This window comes from Castor canadensis, chromosome 10 (assembly GCF_047511655.1).
Source record: "Castor canadensis chromosome 10, mCasCan1.hap1v2, whole genome shotgun sequence".
NCBI classification, from domain to species: domain Eukaryota; kingdom Metazoa; phylum Chordata; class Mammalia; order Rodentia; family Castoridae; genus Castor; species Castor canadensis.
This window is the reverse complement of record NC_133395.1, coordinates 144,562,893-144,580,638: the sequence shown is the minus strand read 5'-3', so window position 1 is coordinate 144,580,638 and position 17,746 is coordinate 144,562,893. Positions and strand designations below refer to the sequence as shown.

The 17,746-nt window shown below is 42.1% G+C and overlaps 2 protein-coding genes across 2 annotated transcripts in view; one reads left to right on the top strand and one right to left on the bottom strand.

The window, feature by feature from the left end:
- The window catches only part of Xpc (XPC complex subunit, DNA damage recognition and repair factor), a 32,347-nt gene extending 32,263 nt beyond the window's left edge, over positions 1-84 (bottom strand). The window contains exon 1 of the mRNA XM_074044498.1: positions 1-84. The gene's annotated coding sequence lies outside the window, so the exon portion shown is untranslated.
- Positions 51-10,155, top strand: Lsm3 (LSM3 homolog, U6 small nuclear RNA and mRNA degradation associated). The gene is made up of 4 exons (XM_020175691.2): positions 51-191; positions 2,044-2,154; positions 5,319-5,414; positions 9,835-10,155. Exons 1-4 carry the CDS (start codon positions 171-173, stop codon positions 9,913-9,915), a joined length of 309 nt encoding a protein of 102 aa, XP_020031280.1. The 5' UTR covers positions 51-170; the 3' UTR covers positions 9,916-10,155.
- The last annotated feature ends 7,591 nt before the right edge of the window (positions 10,156-17,746 follow it).

Genomic DNA, 17,746 nt, shown 5'->3' with positions numbered 1-17,746 from the left:
TCTGACGAAGCTCCGCCCCAGCTCCAAAAGGCCAATGTAAGCTACCGGAAGCAAGAAGGGACCAAAACAGGCTTGTTTCTACTTCCGGCGCGCGGCGCCCTCTCGCTTCCGGAAGCGCGGCTTGCGCTCCTGTTCTCGCGAGAGGAGGGAAAGGGCGCAGGGTTTGAAGCATGGCGGACGACGTGGACCAAGTAAGTGTGTTCTAAGGGGCTTGCTTCAGAGCACCTGGCGGTCCTCAGCCTCCCTCGCGTACCGGAGCTGCTTTTTCAAGCCCACGGAAAAACGGCCTTTCGTGCCTCCTCCTGTGGGTCACCGCGGCCTTCCGGAACGCGCCCCCTCCTAATTTAATTTGACCCAGGGATCTTTGAGCCCGCCTGGCAAGTTATTCGTCACGCCTTTTTTTTTTTTTTTTTTGAGTCTTAGCTTCATCTGCAGATGATGAAGATAAGACTTCTTCTCCACTCTGTAGAAGGGAGGTGCTTTTGCCTGCCCGCCTCCCGGAGCTGTCGAGATTCCAGTAGAAAAGGCGACAGTCCAATTAAGGAGTTAATGTCACTACTCCTGTCACGACAGCAGTTGCATACCCACTCAGCAAACACAGCTTGTACGCTTACACGCTGTTGCGAGCGCCAGGTACACTGGCACTGACGTCAGTGATCCCTTTCCTTATTTGGAACTTACGTTTTGGGGGAGGACAGATAAAAGTAGGTGTGGTTATGTGAGATACAGAAGAACTGTGACATGCTATGAAGGAAAGAAGAATGCTGTTCAGAATAACATGATTCTGCAGGCTGTTTCACCCACTCTTGCCTCTTCCTCAGTTGTCTCTGTGGATTAGGCCACAACTTCAACTTTCTACTGAAATCTCACTTGATCGAAGAGAATTCCCCTGGCCATCTACATAAAATAGCAGTCTGCTTACCCTGCTTTGACTTCATAGCATGTTAATTCTTTTTCATATTAAAATATGACCACTAGAATGCAAGCGCCATAAGAACGGGGATTTGTTCTGCTTACTCTTCTTAGACCTAAGAACCGTGCTGAAAGCACTCAAAAATATTTTTTGAGTGAATCAACCAAATGATCAAGGGAGGCATCTTTGAAAAGGCAGTATTTAAAGCTACAGGATGAAAAGGGTGCACAGTGGTTATCCTAGTCTGAGGTTTAAATAGCAGTAGAGTTTTCATGAGTACTTTTATAGTATCATGATTCTATGTTTGTATGCCTTTCTTCACATTAGAATAAGCTTGAGGGCAGGGACTGTAAATTCTGTATTATTATACTCCAGTGGTTGGTTATGTGGTCCTTAACAAACACCTGTTGAACTGAGGTGGAGGTACCAGTTGAAGTCAGGAAAATTTTTGTGTCTCTGGTCTAGCCCTTTGAAGCTGTAGAGCCTGTAACCTTCAGTAACCTTCCACTGGCCTCCTGTACTCACTGAAGAGCCTTGAATAATCGTTACCAACTCTTGATGACTGCAACCATTCCTTCCATGTATTTAACCACAGGTCATCCTAGCTCTGACCTCTGAAACCCATTTCCAACAGTTCTTTAATAGTAATGAGAACCATTTATAAGTATTTTCTGTTTGCCAGGTATTAGATCATTTATTCTTCTCAAGTTTCCTCAAGGAGAGTGGCTTTCTCATTTTACAAGTGCGGAATATTTTTCAAATGATTAGTGACACTTGAAATAAAGCTAAGGTGCCCATGACTGTCGCCTTATACCCTGAAATTGGGTCCAGTAGTTTGGATTTTGAGAGAACAAAGTGCAGTCGTGATTATTTTGTTGTACAGCTTCTTTCTATGTATATGTTTTAGTCCTCACTTATATAGCAGTTAATGTACAAGAGGCATTGTATGTGTTCTAAGCCTTCGTGTATCACTTATGCCTCACAAGAACAGTATTAGGAACAAACTTGTTTCCCCCATTTTACAAATTAGAAGACTAAGGTACAGCAACTTGCCCATGTCACAGCATAGCAGTGATTCAAACATTGCACTATCTCTAGTGTTAAATTAGTGAGCCTGTTTCTATTGTCAGCAACAAACTACCAATACTGTAGAGGAGCCTCTGGATCTCATCAGACTCAGCCTGGATGAACGAATTTATGTGAAGATGAGAAATGACCGGGAGCTTCGAGGCAGATTACATGTAAGTAAATGTTCCGAATTACCTTGAATTCCTACCCTCAGGCCTTTGAAATGTAGAAATTGTCCAGTGTGAGAAAGTACTTTGAATTGTGGAAGAAAAGGAGGTGGAAAGTCATTGGTATTTCCATAAGTCAAATACAACTAATCTTTTTTTCATATTTTTATTATTTTTTCTCTTTAACAAGAATATGTCAACATAGAACATCTTCCCTTTCATTTTCTTTTCTGTTTTTTTATGAATAAATTTATTTGTCCTCCTTTTTGTTTGTTTAAGATACTGATATATTCATAAATATGTGTTTTGTTATATAAAAAAACTATAAACAACAGGCTAGGGATGTAGCTCAGTGGTAGAGCACTTGCCAAGCATGGACAGGGATCTGGGATCAATCACTAGCACCACCACCAAAAAAAAAAAAAAAAAAAAAATTAAACAGCACAAAAATAGAGTAAAAGGTGAAATCCCATTTCCTCAATTGTTACCCACTGTTGAACACTGGGTTTATAGCATTCAGATCTTTTCTGTATATTTACACACACACACACACTTATGTCTGTATGCATCTAATTACAATACATACACCACCTATAAGAAAAATATTGGAGATCTTAATCAGGCGTGGTAGTGCGTGCAGTCAGGAGGCTGAGGCAGGAGGATCATGAATTTGAGACCAGCTTCAGCTGGTCCAAAAAAAGGGGGAGCCAGAGAACTCTTGCTATACATAGTTTTCAACACTTTTTCTCATAGTCATTGATTCTGCATCTGAATGAACCTCCTTTATTTATTTTTTTTCATTTTTCTTTTATTATTCATATGTGCATACAAGGCTTGGTTCATTTCTCCCCCCTGCCCCCACCCCCTCCCTTACCACCCACTCCGCCCCCTCCCTCTCCCCCCCCCCCCCGCCTCAATACTCAACAGAAACTATTTTGCCCTTATTTCTAATTTTGTTGTAGAGAGAGTATTAGCAATAATAGGAAGGAACAAGGGTTTTTGCTGGTTGAGATAAGGATAGCTATACAGGGCATTGACTCACATTGGTTTCCTGTGCATGTGTGTTACCTTCTAGGTTAATTCTTTTTGATCTCACCTTTTCTCTAGTTCCTGGTCCCCTTCTCCTATTGGCCTCAGTTGCTTTTAAGGTATCTGCTTTAGTTTCTCTACGTTAAGGGCAACAAATGCCAGCTAATTTTTTAGGTGTCTTACCTATCCTCACCCCTTCCTTGTGTGCTCTCGCTTTTATCATGTGCTCATAGTCCAATCCCCTTGTTGTGTTTGCCCTTGATCTAATGTCCACATATGAGGGAGAACATACGATTTTTGGTCTTTTGGGCCAGGCTAACCTCACTCAGAATGATGTTCTCCAAGTCCATCCATTTACCAGCGAATGATAACACTTCGTTCTTCTTCATGGCTGCATAAAATTCCATTGTGTATAGATACCACATTTTCTTAATCCATTCGTCAGTGCTGGGGCATCTTGGCTGTTTCCATAACTTGGCTATTGTGAATAGTGCCGCAATAAACATGGATGTGCAGGTGCCTCTGGAGTAACAGTCTTTTGGGTATATCCCCAAGAGTGAACCTCCTTTATTTATATCAAGGAGAATCTGGGCAGCAGCCTAATGATCACATAGGATTCTGTATGCAAAAGCACTGACATTTAGATTGCTCTTCATTTTTTGCAGGCATTTGTAAACATGTTTCTTTGTGCATACCTAGTTATTTCTATACATTTGATCCCTTGAAGTGACCCCATTTGTTCATAAGGAGTATACTGAAACTTTTGTCCCTCTCCAATCACTGTTACTTTCCTAAGTGTGTTGGGTTTTGTTTTTGGGGGGAGGAGGCAGTGTGGTACTGGAGATTGAACTCACTGCTTCATTCATGCTGGGCAAGTGCCCTACCACTGAGCTACACCCCTAACCTTTGATTTTAGTTTTTATTTTGAAACAGGGTCTTGCTAAGTTGCTCTGACTTGCCTCGAACTCATGATCCCTCAGCCTCCCAAGTGCCAAGATTACAGACATATGCCACCACCCCTGGCTTGTTATTTTTATTACTATTGTTCTACTCTAAACTGATTTAAAACTGCTAACATTTGATCTTTTTTTTTGGTTTTTTTTTTTTTTTGCTGTACTGGGGCTTGAACTCAGGGCCTACACCTTGAGCCACTCCATCAGTCCCTTTTCATGATTGATTTTTTTGAGATAGGATCTCTCGAACTGTTTGCCTGGGCTGGTTTCAAACTGTGATCTTCCTTATCTCTGCCTCCTGAGTAGCTAGGATTACAGGAGTGAGCCAGCAGTGCCTGGCTTCGTTTAATCTTTATAGAACCCCAAGAGGATAGATACTAATTGTTCCCACTTTGCAGTTGAAGAAGCTTGGGCTCAGAAATGGGAAGTTCCTTGCTCAAGGCAACATAATCAGTATAGGGAGAACTAGAATATGAACCTAGGCAGGCTTACTTCAGCCCCACTCTTAAATACTATGGTTGCACCTCCCATGAAACCTGAAGATAACCTCTGGGGCTGGAAAGGCAATAGAGAAATGGGGACACAGTAATCTACAGTTAGCCTTACGGGGAGAGGAGCGCTGCAAAATGCAACAGTGATGCTTTGAGGTAAAAAAAATAGAACTGAACTTAATTACATGCACACACCCCAGGACACTCATGTTACCCCTGACTCTTAGAGGATTCTTCAGCTCTCCATGCACTCTATTGCCTCTATACTAAGTGACCCTATACTCCCTGCCTAGCAGTTCCCTATGTGACTTGTGACTGATAGTCTATTTTTGTCTCGCATGTGGGCAAACCGTGTAACACTTTGTTAGAAATAAATGTCAGTGGTTTCTGAGCAAGGCCCCAGGAAGTTCTACCGTACAGGTGGAACTAGTCTGATAAGTGAAGAATTTGCTTAAAAAAGAACTTCAGTTTATTTTGAGTAAATCATTTTTGGTCATAAAGTTATACTTTTATCACGCCAATTAAGTTGTCACTGAAAATTATTTGTATACTAGCACAGCAGGATTTTTTACTTGCACGTATCAGTTTGTGGTATAAGTGTTAAATGTAGTTACTTGTAATTGAGTCATTTTCATATTGTAAACCCTGTTCATTGTTTCTCAATTAAATATTTTGATTCCTCATCCTCCCACTTCAGGCTTATGACCAACATTTAAATATGATCCTGGGAGATGTGGAAGAAACTGTGACCACTATAGAAATTGATGAAGAGACATATGAAGAGATATATAAAGTAAGTCATGACTTTTATTCATCACTTGGAAAATGTCAGTTGTTTTCAGTGTGTGACAGCTAACACATATTTATGGGAAGCCTGCCATGTTTTAAAACCTACTTGTGTACAAGTAGCAATTAACAGCAAGGGCTTTACAATCAAACATACCAGTACTGACTTGGCCACTTCCTACGTGGACTCCCTTGAGCCAGAGAACTAGCTTTGTAGACTCTCTCTGGTACACAGGAATACCTCCATTTATCCAGAGGCACCAGATTCAGTGAGACGTGACAGTGCTAGGTACCTGCGTGTGCTGGTGTATGACATTAATACACGATGATAGTGTTTCACGTTATATGGATTTGTTCTATCAGTACTGAGTGTATTAGAAACCAAAACTGAGAAATCTAGAAAATATTAATTCATTTAGAAGTATAAACCTATCACTTTGTTAATGTTAAGTAAGTTGTTTTTTCTTGGTGTTTTGGGTTTTTTGTTTTATTTTGTTTATTGCTGTTACACTGTTTTGTTTTTTGAGACAGAGCCCCAAACTTGCTAAGTAGCCCAGGCTGGCCTTAAACTCAACATCCTCTTGCCTCATCCTCTGAGTGTTGTATTGTAGACATGATTCACACACCCAGCTAAGAAGTAACAGTTTTATAAATGATAACTGTTAATTTTCTAAAACAAAATACTTAGACATGTATTTGTTTTGTATATTAGCAAATCTCTGTTGCCTGGTTTAATTGATGACAACCAGATTCACACATTTTTTTTCCTGCATTTAATCTGTTATATATATATTGTTGTAGTTGAAGAAAATCATCTAGCCACAAAGACCGGTAGCTGGGAGAGGGAAGAGCATGTTTTGTGGATACTTGCTTTTGATAGTATACCCACACTCAACAAGTAGTAGTTTCCTGAAGGTTAGTTGCACTGAGGTATGTGGACTCATGCCAGTGAACTTTTTATATTCTTACTTCAAATGGCCCTCTTACTCATGCACATTTTGCTAACAGCAGGCACTGGCCATTAGTTCAGTGAATTATGCACATCTTCCAAGTAATGACACATTCTAATCGTTAACTCTTTAACAATCACATTTGTTAATATCACCAATGATCTCATCAGAAAAGTCTTTTTATGTATTGTCAGGCCCGTCTCCAACTCTGATATACCGTAGTGACTAAATGTGGGCTTAGATTTCAGGACTGCCTGAGTTCAAAGCTTGACCCCCTGCTCACCACCTATATATGTATAATTGAGTCAATTTACCTAACCTGTCTGTAGCAGAGTTTCCTTGTTTGTAAAATAGGTGTGATAACAGTACCTGCTTCATACGGCTCTCGCAGATTCATTGAGAGGTTACATGAGAAGCTTCAGATTAGTGACAGGTACCTAGTGAACATCAGCCCTGTCCTGGTTTCTTTCTCTCTCTGACCATTCCTGGTTCCTTTGCCAGCATTCTTTCTCTCTCTGAGAGTGGACATTTGACTTTCTTTTTTCCAGTCAGAGGTGTCATTTAATAACTTTTGTTTTTGTAGACTTTTTTACCTTTAACATGGATACAGTTATAATGTACCAATTCTAAAATGTACTTTCTTTTTCTTGTATTTTAACATCTCTAAATTTTGGTTGCTTCTTATAGCTGAAATGTTAAGAAAAAAGTGTGTGTTTAATTGGCATCATTTCCCCCTTTTTATCTAAACCAAAGCTTCAAATGATTTCTTATATATGATGAAATATGGAATATGCAGTTTTACATGCTGCTTTTTTCATGTAACATTATTAACGTAAAAATTTCACCATAGAATACATTTTTTGGTAGTGCTAGGCTTTACACTCAGGGCTTTGTGCTTGATAAGCAAGTGCTTTCCCACTTGATTCATGCCTCCAGCCCTTTTTCCTTTAGTTATTTTTCAAGTAGAGTTTTGGCATTTTTTTGCCCAGGCTGGCCTGGATGATCCTCCTACTTACACCTCCCAAGTAAGTGGGATGACAGGCCTGTGCCACCATGCCTGGCTTTTTTGTTGCGATGGGGTCTTATCTTGCTAACTTTTGACCCAAGCTCACCTCAAACCACTAGCCTTCTAATCTCCACCTCCTGAGTAGCCACTGTTCTTGGCCCAGAAATAGAATCTTTATAAACATTTAAATGCTCTCACTGTGACATAATTGACTCATCAGTCATGGTGTCCATTCTTAGGGGACACCTGCTAAGAGCAGGATTCCTCCTGACACTGATGAAGATGTTGAGCACATGTGCATTTCTCTAGGGAGAGTGCCTGTCACAGTCTCAGTAGTCACTGGCCTCCATATAGATTACCAGCTGCTGTCCCCGAAGGCTACCACGGTTGTCTGGCTAGCATATGTGACCTCTCTTGCCTCCAGAGTTGCAGATGCAGAACATTAAGTAAAACCTCTTTAATCAGTGAGATGTTTTCTACATTGCCATGATTTACTGGGTAAAATGGTAAACCACTGGATGGTAGAAAATACTTTTCTCATTTTATCTATAAAGAAAAAAAAACTATCTTCTCTGCAAAGTGTATCATGGCTGCTTTCTGTACAGGAAGGCCTGTCTACTTGTACAAGCAACCTTATTGGGCTGGTGTAATGGCTTAGGTGGCAAATCTCCTGCCTAGCAAGCAGGAGGCCCTGAGTTCAAAACCCCAATCCTGCCAAAAAAAAAAAAAAGAGAAGCCAAGCAAGCAACCTTATCTTGTAGGCTCTTAGATGTAAACAATAGCTTCTCGTTGCAGTGTGATGTGTTACCAATAGGCAGAGAAAGGGCAGATGGCAATATCATGGGGAGTATCCACCGTCAGTGTCACTCAGAACCATGAACAACTACTGCTTTGCCTTCCTATACTCTATTTCCATCTAAGATGGGGCAGGCTCTGCTTTCTCACCTTGCCCGCTGTATTGTTCTCTTTACTCTGTTGAACTAACTAATGAACATCAACATTACCAAAACAGGGAACCCACAGACTATAGATCGTTTTGGAGTTTTTTTCCTGTAACTTACATAATTAATTTCTGAATGATTTGGTTGATTACTGATTTGCTAATAGGAAGGAGAAAGCAGTCAGCCTGCTCTTTGGCGCTTGTTCCCCCACAATTGGAATGCCCATTTTGTAGACTGCTAAAGGTCTGTATTATTTGGCCCCAGCCTAGTTTTTTAGCCATCCACTTTCCTTCACCAAATGCTTCATGGTTTGGTGGCTCACCACTTGGTTTCTCTTGGGAATGTGGGGCCCTCTTGTAACTGAGCCATCTTGCCCCCTCTGCCTAGAGCACCCCCTCAGCTTAATCAAAGCTTTTTAAAATACTTCCATAGTTTGGAGTGTAAAAGCAACTGGCTTTTCTCACCCTATGAATCCTGTTTCTTTTCATCTGTGCTTTAAAACCAGTCAGTCCTTGCCTGAGCTCATCTCTTTCTTGTACTTCCCTGCTGAACACATCCAGTTAACAGCAACACCTACTAACATTTGGTTTTTTTCAATATTTTCCCCCAGTGTCTATAAATCTGGGAGGCCTTTGGGCTGCTTTCCAAGATTTACCTAACATTTTGCCAAGACATAATAGGGATCTCAAACATGCCATAAAACTGTTTACAGTATGACCAGTAAGCTACAGCCTTGAGATATGCATTCCATATTTGGACCTCCAAGAGCATATAGAAACAACTATAATGCCTGAACACAGTGGAAGCTTATTTCCTGCCCTCTTGGCAGTCCATAACAGGGTTGTCAGTCTACACAATAGCTTGATTTCAGGTGGTAAGTCAGGGACCCAGGCCTTTTATTGGTGACTCTGCTGTCCCGAGTTCTCAGTGTTATCAGTCCATCCAATGGTAGAAGAATGGCTACAAATGGCTACTCATGGATAGTTTATGAGTTAGTCTGGATGAGGCTCTTTTCACTTCCCAGTGGTTAAAACTCAGTCCTATAGATTGCAATGCTGGTTACAAGGGAGCATGGGAAATGTAGTCTAGCTGTGTGCCCATGAAGAGTAGAATGGGTTTCAGTGAGTAGCACCACCAGTCTCTGCCATAATTGTCAATATCCAAGAAAAAGAAAACTGAATAGATTGTTTCTTTGTGCTACAAAGATAAGAAAAGCTTTTTTCTTATTATTAGTATCATACATTAACAAGACAAGGGGATTTCACTGTGATAATTCCATACATGTGTATAGTTTACCTTGAAGAAGTTCACCCCTCCATTTTATTTCCATTCTCCCTCTTCTTTTTCAGTGTTTGGTGGGTTTCATTATGCTGTCTTCATATGTATATAAGTACCATACTTGTGATCAGGGTTTTTTTTTTAATCCAGTTTTTTGTGTTATGATGAATCCATCTTAAATTTTTCTGTACAAAAAATAAATAATACATGTATTCGTATAAATGTGTTTTGATTTTTCTCTTTCTTTTCCAGTCAACAAAACGGAATATTCCAATGCTCTTTGTCCGGGGAGATGGTGTTGTACTTGTTGCCCCTCCGCTGAGAGTTGGCTGAAACAAAGAGTCTATCCTGTGTAGGAAATAGGACACTTTGTACAGTTGCCTCTTTAAATGTACAAAACATTCAAAGAGAGAAGCCTGCATACATTTTGATATTAAGAAATGACCCAAGGATTCTTCCACCCCTGAAATGAGTTGATTTGCAAATAACTTACAACTTCTTCAGCTAAATGGCATTTGTATTTTTCTTCAACACTTCCAATAAATGTGACTACCAAGATGTTGAACTCTTTCAGGATTTGGTTTGCTCCATTGTTCTTGCAGACAATTTCTGATTAGTTTCCTTTCACTTAAATTTGATGTTTCCTTTTTTATTTTTATTTTTTTTTAATGCAGTCTCCTATCTTGTGATTTCTTCAGGCGTCTGTCTGACATTCACTTAATCCACCTTTACTGAGAAGATGTATGAGGCACCAAGTTGAGTATCAGGAATTACTTTTGTCAGTGTGATTCCTAGTGTTCTTTCAGGACAGTGAAGCCAGTGCTGATGGAGCAGTGCATACATAGGATGCCATAATACTCAGGGAAGAGTACCCAGATAAGAATGGGACAGGGCAAAGGGAGCATATGGTTGTGAAGGTTAACATTTCAATAGAACAAAAAACACAGTGTCTGCTGCCAATGCTGCACTGATTTCATGACTGAAGAACCATTCTCCACTCTTAGATCACAGGCCCTCAAAAACAGGCATCTAAAACAAGAGTCAGTAGAATGTGGCTAAAATCAAAGCTATTTCAATTTTGGCTTCAATCAGTGCTTCATGCTTGAAAGAAAAGAGGAGAGTATATACAAGTTACATCTATAAAGCTTTATCAAGACAGGACTTAGAACCTGACACCCTCCACTAAGTAGGTTGTTGCATTCTGCAGTGTAGAAAATCTGCTTTGTGGAGGACTTGTCTGTGACTGTGCTAAATGCATGTTTGTTAATCCATTATCAAGCACATGTTTACATAGGCACAATGTTTGTGCAAGAAAGAATCTTTAAGTGTATGTCATTTAAAAAAAAAAAAAGGTTTTGTTTTCATTAAGTATTGTACCTGTCTCCACAAGTTAATGGAGAAGAGAAAAACAAATGTGGGTGAGTCGATGGAGGTTTTATCTTGTGTACATAGGCAGGGAAGACCCCCTCCTTTCACTCCGGCCACCCCCACGCATCCTTAAGCTTTAGTGGTCCCAGGAGGTTAGCTGCTTGGAACAACCTGTTCACTGTAGAAAAAAGTGGGACTTTCAATTGTGGAAGTAGCAGGTGGCTATTCCTTTCTGAGGAGAGTGCTTGCCTAAGTGGTAATGGTGGTGACTCATGGTAATCGCCATAATTCCTTGAACATCATGCCTCAGGCAAAGGCTCCTTACTGTATGTGGCAGCAGGTTGTGACCCTGCCTGACTCCTACCTGTGAGCATGTGGAGGCTGCAGCTCTCTGGGTAGTAAATCAGCTCCCAGTGTGCACCACACCATGACATGATGGACCACCTGGCTCTCTTCTGCCCCACGCTGCAGTTCTCTCCAGGATTGCACATACTCACTGGTTTGTGATAGTCATGTTAATTCCTGGACATTCTCTACTCTGTCCTTTGAGTGTTTTTCTCCTTTTCCTCTTGGAACTGACAGATTATGCTAGAACTTTTGGCTGTGAAGACTTGTTTATACGTATTTCCAAAATTCTAGGAACCTCAAAATCTGGCATAGCTACCTTCTCACACACACATACACAAATCTTAACTGCAGGATGAACACATTTACTCATCTAGCTGCCAAGATACAGGAATAGAGACAATAATAGACTAGAATAACCATCTGTGTCACCAAGTAGAAGAAGAGGAGGTGGTAGGAGTTTGGGAGCCTTTTCAGAGCTGGAACTCTGCACTGCTGGGCCATCTCAAGAAGGACTCTGCCCTTCATCAAGGTTACCTCTACAAGTCTGCAGGGGTGTTCTCTTGGGATTATGTGTCTGATAGCCCCTAAAAGCCATGCCTTGGACTTCTGAGGCCACACAGCACTCAGTTCTGGCCACCAGCTAGATGGCCCATGGTCATTGGAGCTGGTGACTTGTGGTTTCTGCAACTTGGTGTCACAGCTCACAAGGAGCCTCCTGACAGTCTTTCCTTTGGAAGCCTCACCAGCAGATACCACACCTGAGTCCTTGTCTTGATGGTTTCATGAAAGACAAATTGTCATTGCCTCCCACAAAGACAAAATGTAGATCCATTTCTGAAACCCAGATAACTTGAGTATCCAAGTAAATCTAAAATCATTAGCTATAAATAGATGGTTTCAAAGAGTGAATTTTGAAGAACTGCCCCAAACTAGGGGTGTCATCCTTCTGGACACTTAAGAGTCAGACACTGACTTCACACACCCTTTTATAATACTTAGCTACTGTTCACATTGCTCTTAGCTGCCACTAGGACAGGAATACTTCATTGAGCGAACAGTTGCCAGCTGTGAGTAATGTTCACCTGGGTTGAACATGGGAAATTACTGACAAGCATCATTCTGGCTGGAGCAAGAAGCACAATGGATGTTTGTCACTCAGCTCTGCTGAACTCTGTTCTCATTCTTGGGCAGAGACTTCCAACCTCCCTGCCTGCCAGCCACGGTGGTCTCATTCTATTTGATTGGTTCATGTACCCATACACAGGCTAGTCATTCCAGCCATGAGAATGAAAGGCTCTAATTGGCCAGGCCTGAGTCACATGCCCATCTCTGGAACTAAGCAGGATGTTCACCTCTGCTAGTGGACAGGGGTATTCTATAGAAAACCAAAGGCAAGGCGGAGAGGGGGTTCGGAGACAATTCCTATTAGCCAGGAATCCCTCTTAAGGCTGCTCTAAATTATTGAAAGTCCTTTAGGACTTTACTATTAGTAACGAGTTTCTTACGACACACCTCAAGAGTGGACCTAGTAGGCTCTTGAGCACCCTAAGGGGGAGTCAGGGTGGGTGGAACCCAGGCTTGTTCAATGGCTGGCCCTGATGGCAACCAGAGTCCCCTAGGTGGAGGGCCTGCAACACAAGGCAGATGTTAGACTGGGAGTAGGTACTGGGGGTCCTCAGAGCTTCTGCGAGGGCAGAATAAAGTGACTTAAATAGAATACTTAAATAGAGTAACTTGAAGAACACTGAGCCTCAGCAGACCAGTTGCTGCTTACCTGCAGGGACCATATTCACAGCCCTGACACAGGACCTGGCCAAGAGTTTGTCCTCAATCCATGCTCAGTGAGTGAAGAAGACTAAATGACAAGAGCAGGAACAGAGTACTTTGTGGTCAGCATTGTGAGCAAAGGGTACTTTCAGATTAAGGTGAACTGTGCACCTTGTTTTCCAAACACTGGTGTCCTCTCCACAGCTGGACATCGCTTCCCCCTCTCACCCTTCAGCCATCTTGCCTGTCACCTTATGTCTGAGAATGTAAGTAGATGCCAGCTGCAGGTACCTAACAAGGCATCAATTCGCATGGAAAACTAACAAGAAATGAAGAAGACAAAGCCAAATGTTTTAAATTCCTGCCAGATCCATTGCTCAATTTTAATAAACCAGAGCATGTAGATTCTTATTTTCTTGGCTACTGCTAAAAGTTTTGTGGGTGTGAAAGCAGCATGCCCCCTGCAGCTTATGATACTGATCACCCTGGAGGAATTTTTCTTGGTTCTCCTCCCACTCACATCCTGTGCTATGGGAATGTAAGCTCAGGTGTTGACAGGAGTCACTGAGTTGCCCTTCATGGGTTGGAAAAGTGACCATAGAGGATGGTGCAGTGTGATGGAGCCAGAAAAACATGGCTTCAGATTCAACTGTGCAATTGCCAGCTGGGAGAATGACCTGCTCTAAGGTCGGTTATAAGACTAAAATGTATCTGTGGGCTGCCTGGGACCGGACTGGAATGTTACTGACTCATCACAGTCCCCAGGTCGGAAGGCACAGAGTTGAAGCAGCAGTGGGAGACCCCTGAAGTTGTCTGAGGTCATTCTGTCATCTGACTTCATCCAATTACCACCACTATTTTTCCCTCAGGGTAATTTTCAGGAGAATCATGGCTTTGAAATATTTTGATTCATTCAATTAAAAATGACTACCAAATGCAGGAACTATCAGTAGAGGATTGAATGCAAAACAGAACAGTTTTCCTGGTCAAAAGCAGGCTAACAGGCTGGAGAGGAGTGAGCTAGGGAAGGCAGTGGGACATGGTGGGGGTTACTGAGAACCGGAGGTCTGAGTCACTCAGAACCTTCACAGACGAGCATGCAAAGCCCAGGGGAGTGAAAGAGACTTGTCAAGGCCACAGTGAGAAACTAATTGAGCTCTACAACAGAAGTTAGGACCATTGTGGGTTCACCTCCAGCAGGGGCTGTTCATACCATCACATCACAGACCCTAGGCCATGTGTGATGTGTGGATTTAGGGGCTGCAGGGTCCCCCTCCAATTGCATGCCACCATCTCACCTTCCTTTCTCTTTCTGAAGGAAGGAGTCTTCCTTCTGAGTTAACAGTTACCATTTGGGCCAAATGCTAGCCAGTCTTCCATGCTCACGCTGGGGCAAATGAATGATTTCCTCCCTCGCTGGGCCTGTAAAAACAGCAGAGTTGGGAATCAAACCCACCAGACTCTGCTCTATCACCCACATAATTTGTAAATTTTGGCAAGCGTCTCACCCTTTCTGGGTATACCTGCTCACATGAAGGGATTCTCATCAAGGTGAATTCACCTCTAAAGGGCTTGTGTTAATGCCCCTAAGAGAGCTCACCTTACTTACATGCCTTATTTTTCTCAATAAAATGCATTTTTAACTGGTATACAGAAACAAAAATTGGAGCCAGGTGTGGTGGTACATGCCTGTAATCCAGCACTCTTGAGACTAAGACATTAATATCATGAGTTTGAGGCTGGTGTAGGCTACATGGTGAGATGCTGTCTCAAAAAAACAAAAACAGATGGGCAATCTCTACTCAGGAGGCAGAGATGGGGAGATCATGATTTGAGGCCAGTTACCACAAAAAGTTAGCTAGATCCCAACTCAGTAAGTGTGTTGGTACATACCTTGTCACCCCAGCTACATGGAGGGCATAAATAGATCACAGTCCAGGCCCACCCAGTGACAAAAACATGAGAACCTATTCAAAAAATAACTAAAGCAAAAAGACTTGGGACATGACTCAAGTGGTAGAGCGCCTGCCTAGCAAGCACAAGACCCTGAGTTCAAACCTCAGTCCCACCAAAAAATATATCTATATATATTGATATGAGATGTTTTAATACATGTTTGCATTTTGTGATGTTTAGGTCAGGGTAAACATATCTCTCTACTCCAACACTTATCATTTCTTTGTGATAAAAACTCATTATCATGAACTCTTGATCCTAAGTAAGTCCCACAGACCTGCCAAACAGGTGCAGCCTAACCTTACCACCAGAGGGCGCTGTGCTCTTTGCTTTTTCTACTTCAGTTCCTCCTGGTTTGTAGTCAATGCAGATGAACATGACCACGAGCGCTGTGTCATTTATCTCCCTAAACGCAAATGGTTTGTGGAACACCAACCTTACACTGTCTGCTGCTTCCAGGGGCCAAGAAGGACAGAAGGCATAAGAAGTACCACAGGTACTGAGAGGAAGGTGTCCGCACCCCAAGATATTGAACTAAGATGACAAAAAGTGGATGGTTTTTGTCAGCACGCTGGTCCTGTGCACATAGCTGACACTGGGTGAATGGAGTTCGCGTCAGGGTTTGAGGTCAGGCTCTGCCACTTCTTTGAGCAGATTCTTGTTCCTGCTCACAGTCTTAGTGTGCAGTGTGCGCTTAGCTTGAACAATGTGTGCCTCAGAGAAAGGCCTATGGCCCCTCTGTTACTGATTTTAAAAGTCCAGGGCTCTTGAAAAATTTTGGTCACAGTACCTGACAGCCAACATAGATGTTGTGTAGCTAGATAAGGATGCAGACTCTGTAGTCACGAAGCCTATCTTTGAAACACAGCACCACCACTGACTAGCTAATAGCAGGCATGACCTCTGTGGTCCTGTTTCCTTCTCCAGAAAGTGGGGATGGCAGCAGTACCCAGCACAGGGTGACGAGCCAAGGTGATGTCCGTAAAGGATCTAGCACAGGGCCTGGCTCACAGCAGGAACTGAGAGTCAGTGGCTCTCACACTATGCTTTGCCTCCCAACTGCCTGTCAGGCCTCTGTGGATGGTCCACAGTGTAAAAGACCACTCCTAAATAAATATGTCTTTACAGCAAGGACCAAAGCCATCCTTTAGAGCTCAGAGTTTCTGTCTTGCTGAGTCTGCTACAGCCTGGTTACTAAATTCTCATGATACCTTCTTGCAACTGTTCTTCCTTTATGACTTTTCCAGACTAGGAACTACGTTGGACCAAAGCTAGTCATGGTAAGGGATTGGAAATCAGATGAAGGTCAGGGGCTTCACCATTGCTGAGCCCTTTGTCCTCCCCATTCATAGTTCTCAGAAGTGTTTTTCTCAGTTCTACTTTAAGGTACAAGAGAAATGAGTAGACCAGCTCAGTGAGCAATGTCACCCAGCAACATCACAAGATGATGACATCACTGTCAGATACTCAGGACTCAAATAACCCAGGGAAAGGGAAGGTCATCTTCATGGCAGGTTGACAGAGCTGGTGACAAGCCTCCATCAAATATCAGGGCCTGGGAGTGTGGCTGAAAGTTACCCAGGGACCATACCTACTTCTGCTCAGCTCATTCTGAGCTCACTAACAGGATTTTTATCCCCTTTCCTAGAAGAAAGGTTAAGGATTGCCAGAATCAAAATAGAAAGTGAATCGTGTCACAGGAATCCTGTCCAATCCAAGCACACTCATATTGTGCAATGCCCTTTGGGGGATAGCACAGATAAGCAAAACCTCCAAGTTATTATCACTTTGTTGGAACTGACATCACAGAAGGCCTGTCGCCAGCAGCCTCTCTCTGGGCTCCTTATGTTTCCGCGGTGGTGCATGTGAAATCAATCATGTCATTCGCACTCTAGAGGGCCCTGCTTGATAGTAAGGAAGGAATGATTCCTTCAGGAGTCATTTGTTAAAGCAAACGTTTATTCCCAACTCCATCCATTCCCTAACTCCGTAAGTTCAGAGTACTGTCTCACTTAGCCTACCTGGCTTAAATTCTTGATTCACAGTTTTCCATAGGGCAGCAAAGTACTCATGGTAACTTTCCTGAAGAATAAAAATGAGCAAGTTGGAGAATTGATGTGTGGCAGGTTGGTCTGCTGAATAAATGATGAGTAGTAACTTTTTCTCTAAAGCTGTAATTCTGTCTTGGCCTAAGTGATTCATATTGGAAAGCTCATCCCTGCCCTTTGTTATCTTTGAAAGTTGCTCACTATATAAGTGAGGTGTGTTAGTTGACAATTACATTCTAACCTTGATACTATGAGCACATTGTCGCACCTACATAAAGCAGGCATTTGAGAAATATTTGTGCATTATTTATTTAAAATGTTTATTATAAAACATATAATCTTAACAATGTTTAATGGTACAGCTCAGTAGCATTAGGTTACATTCACACTGTTGTGCAATACACTGTAAGTTTTCTTAAAGCAAAGAACTTCTGGATATCTTTATGAATTTCTGAAAGTCTGCTATCCACAAAATCCTTGTTCCATAGCACAATACTTTATTTTGACACCTGAACTTACTTTTCAAAGATTTCTACTCTGAACAAAATCCATGAGCAATATTTAAACTATGAAAATCACTTAGATTTTTTAGGCTGTGAAGCTATTTCATCCTTTATTCATCACAACCCAAACTCCTTTGGGGAGAAAGTGCCTGGACTGGCAAGAGGAGAGATGGC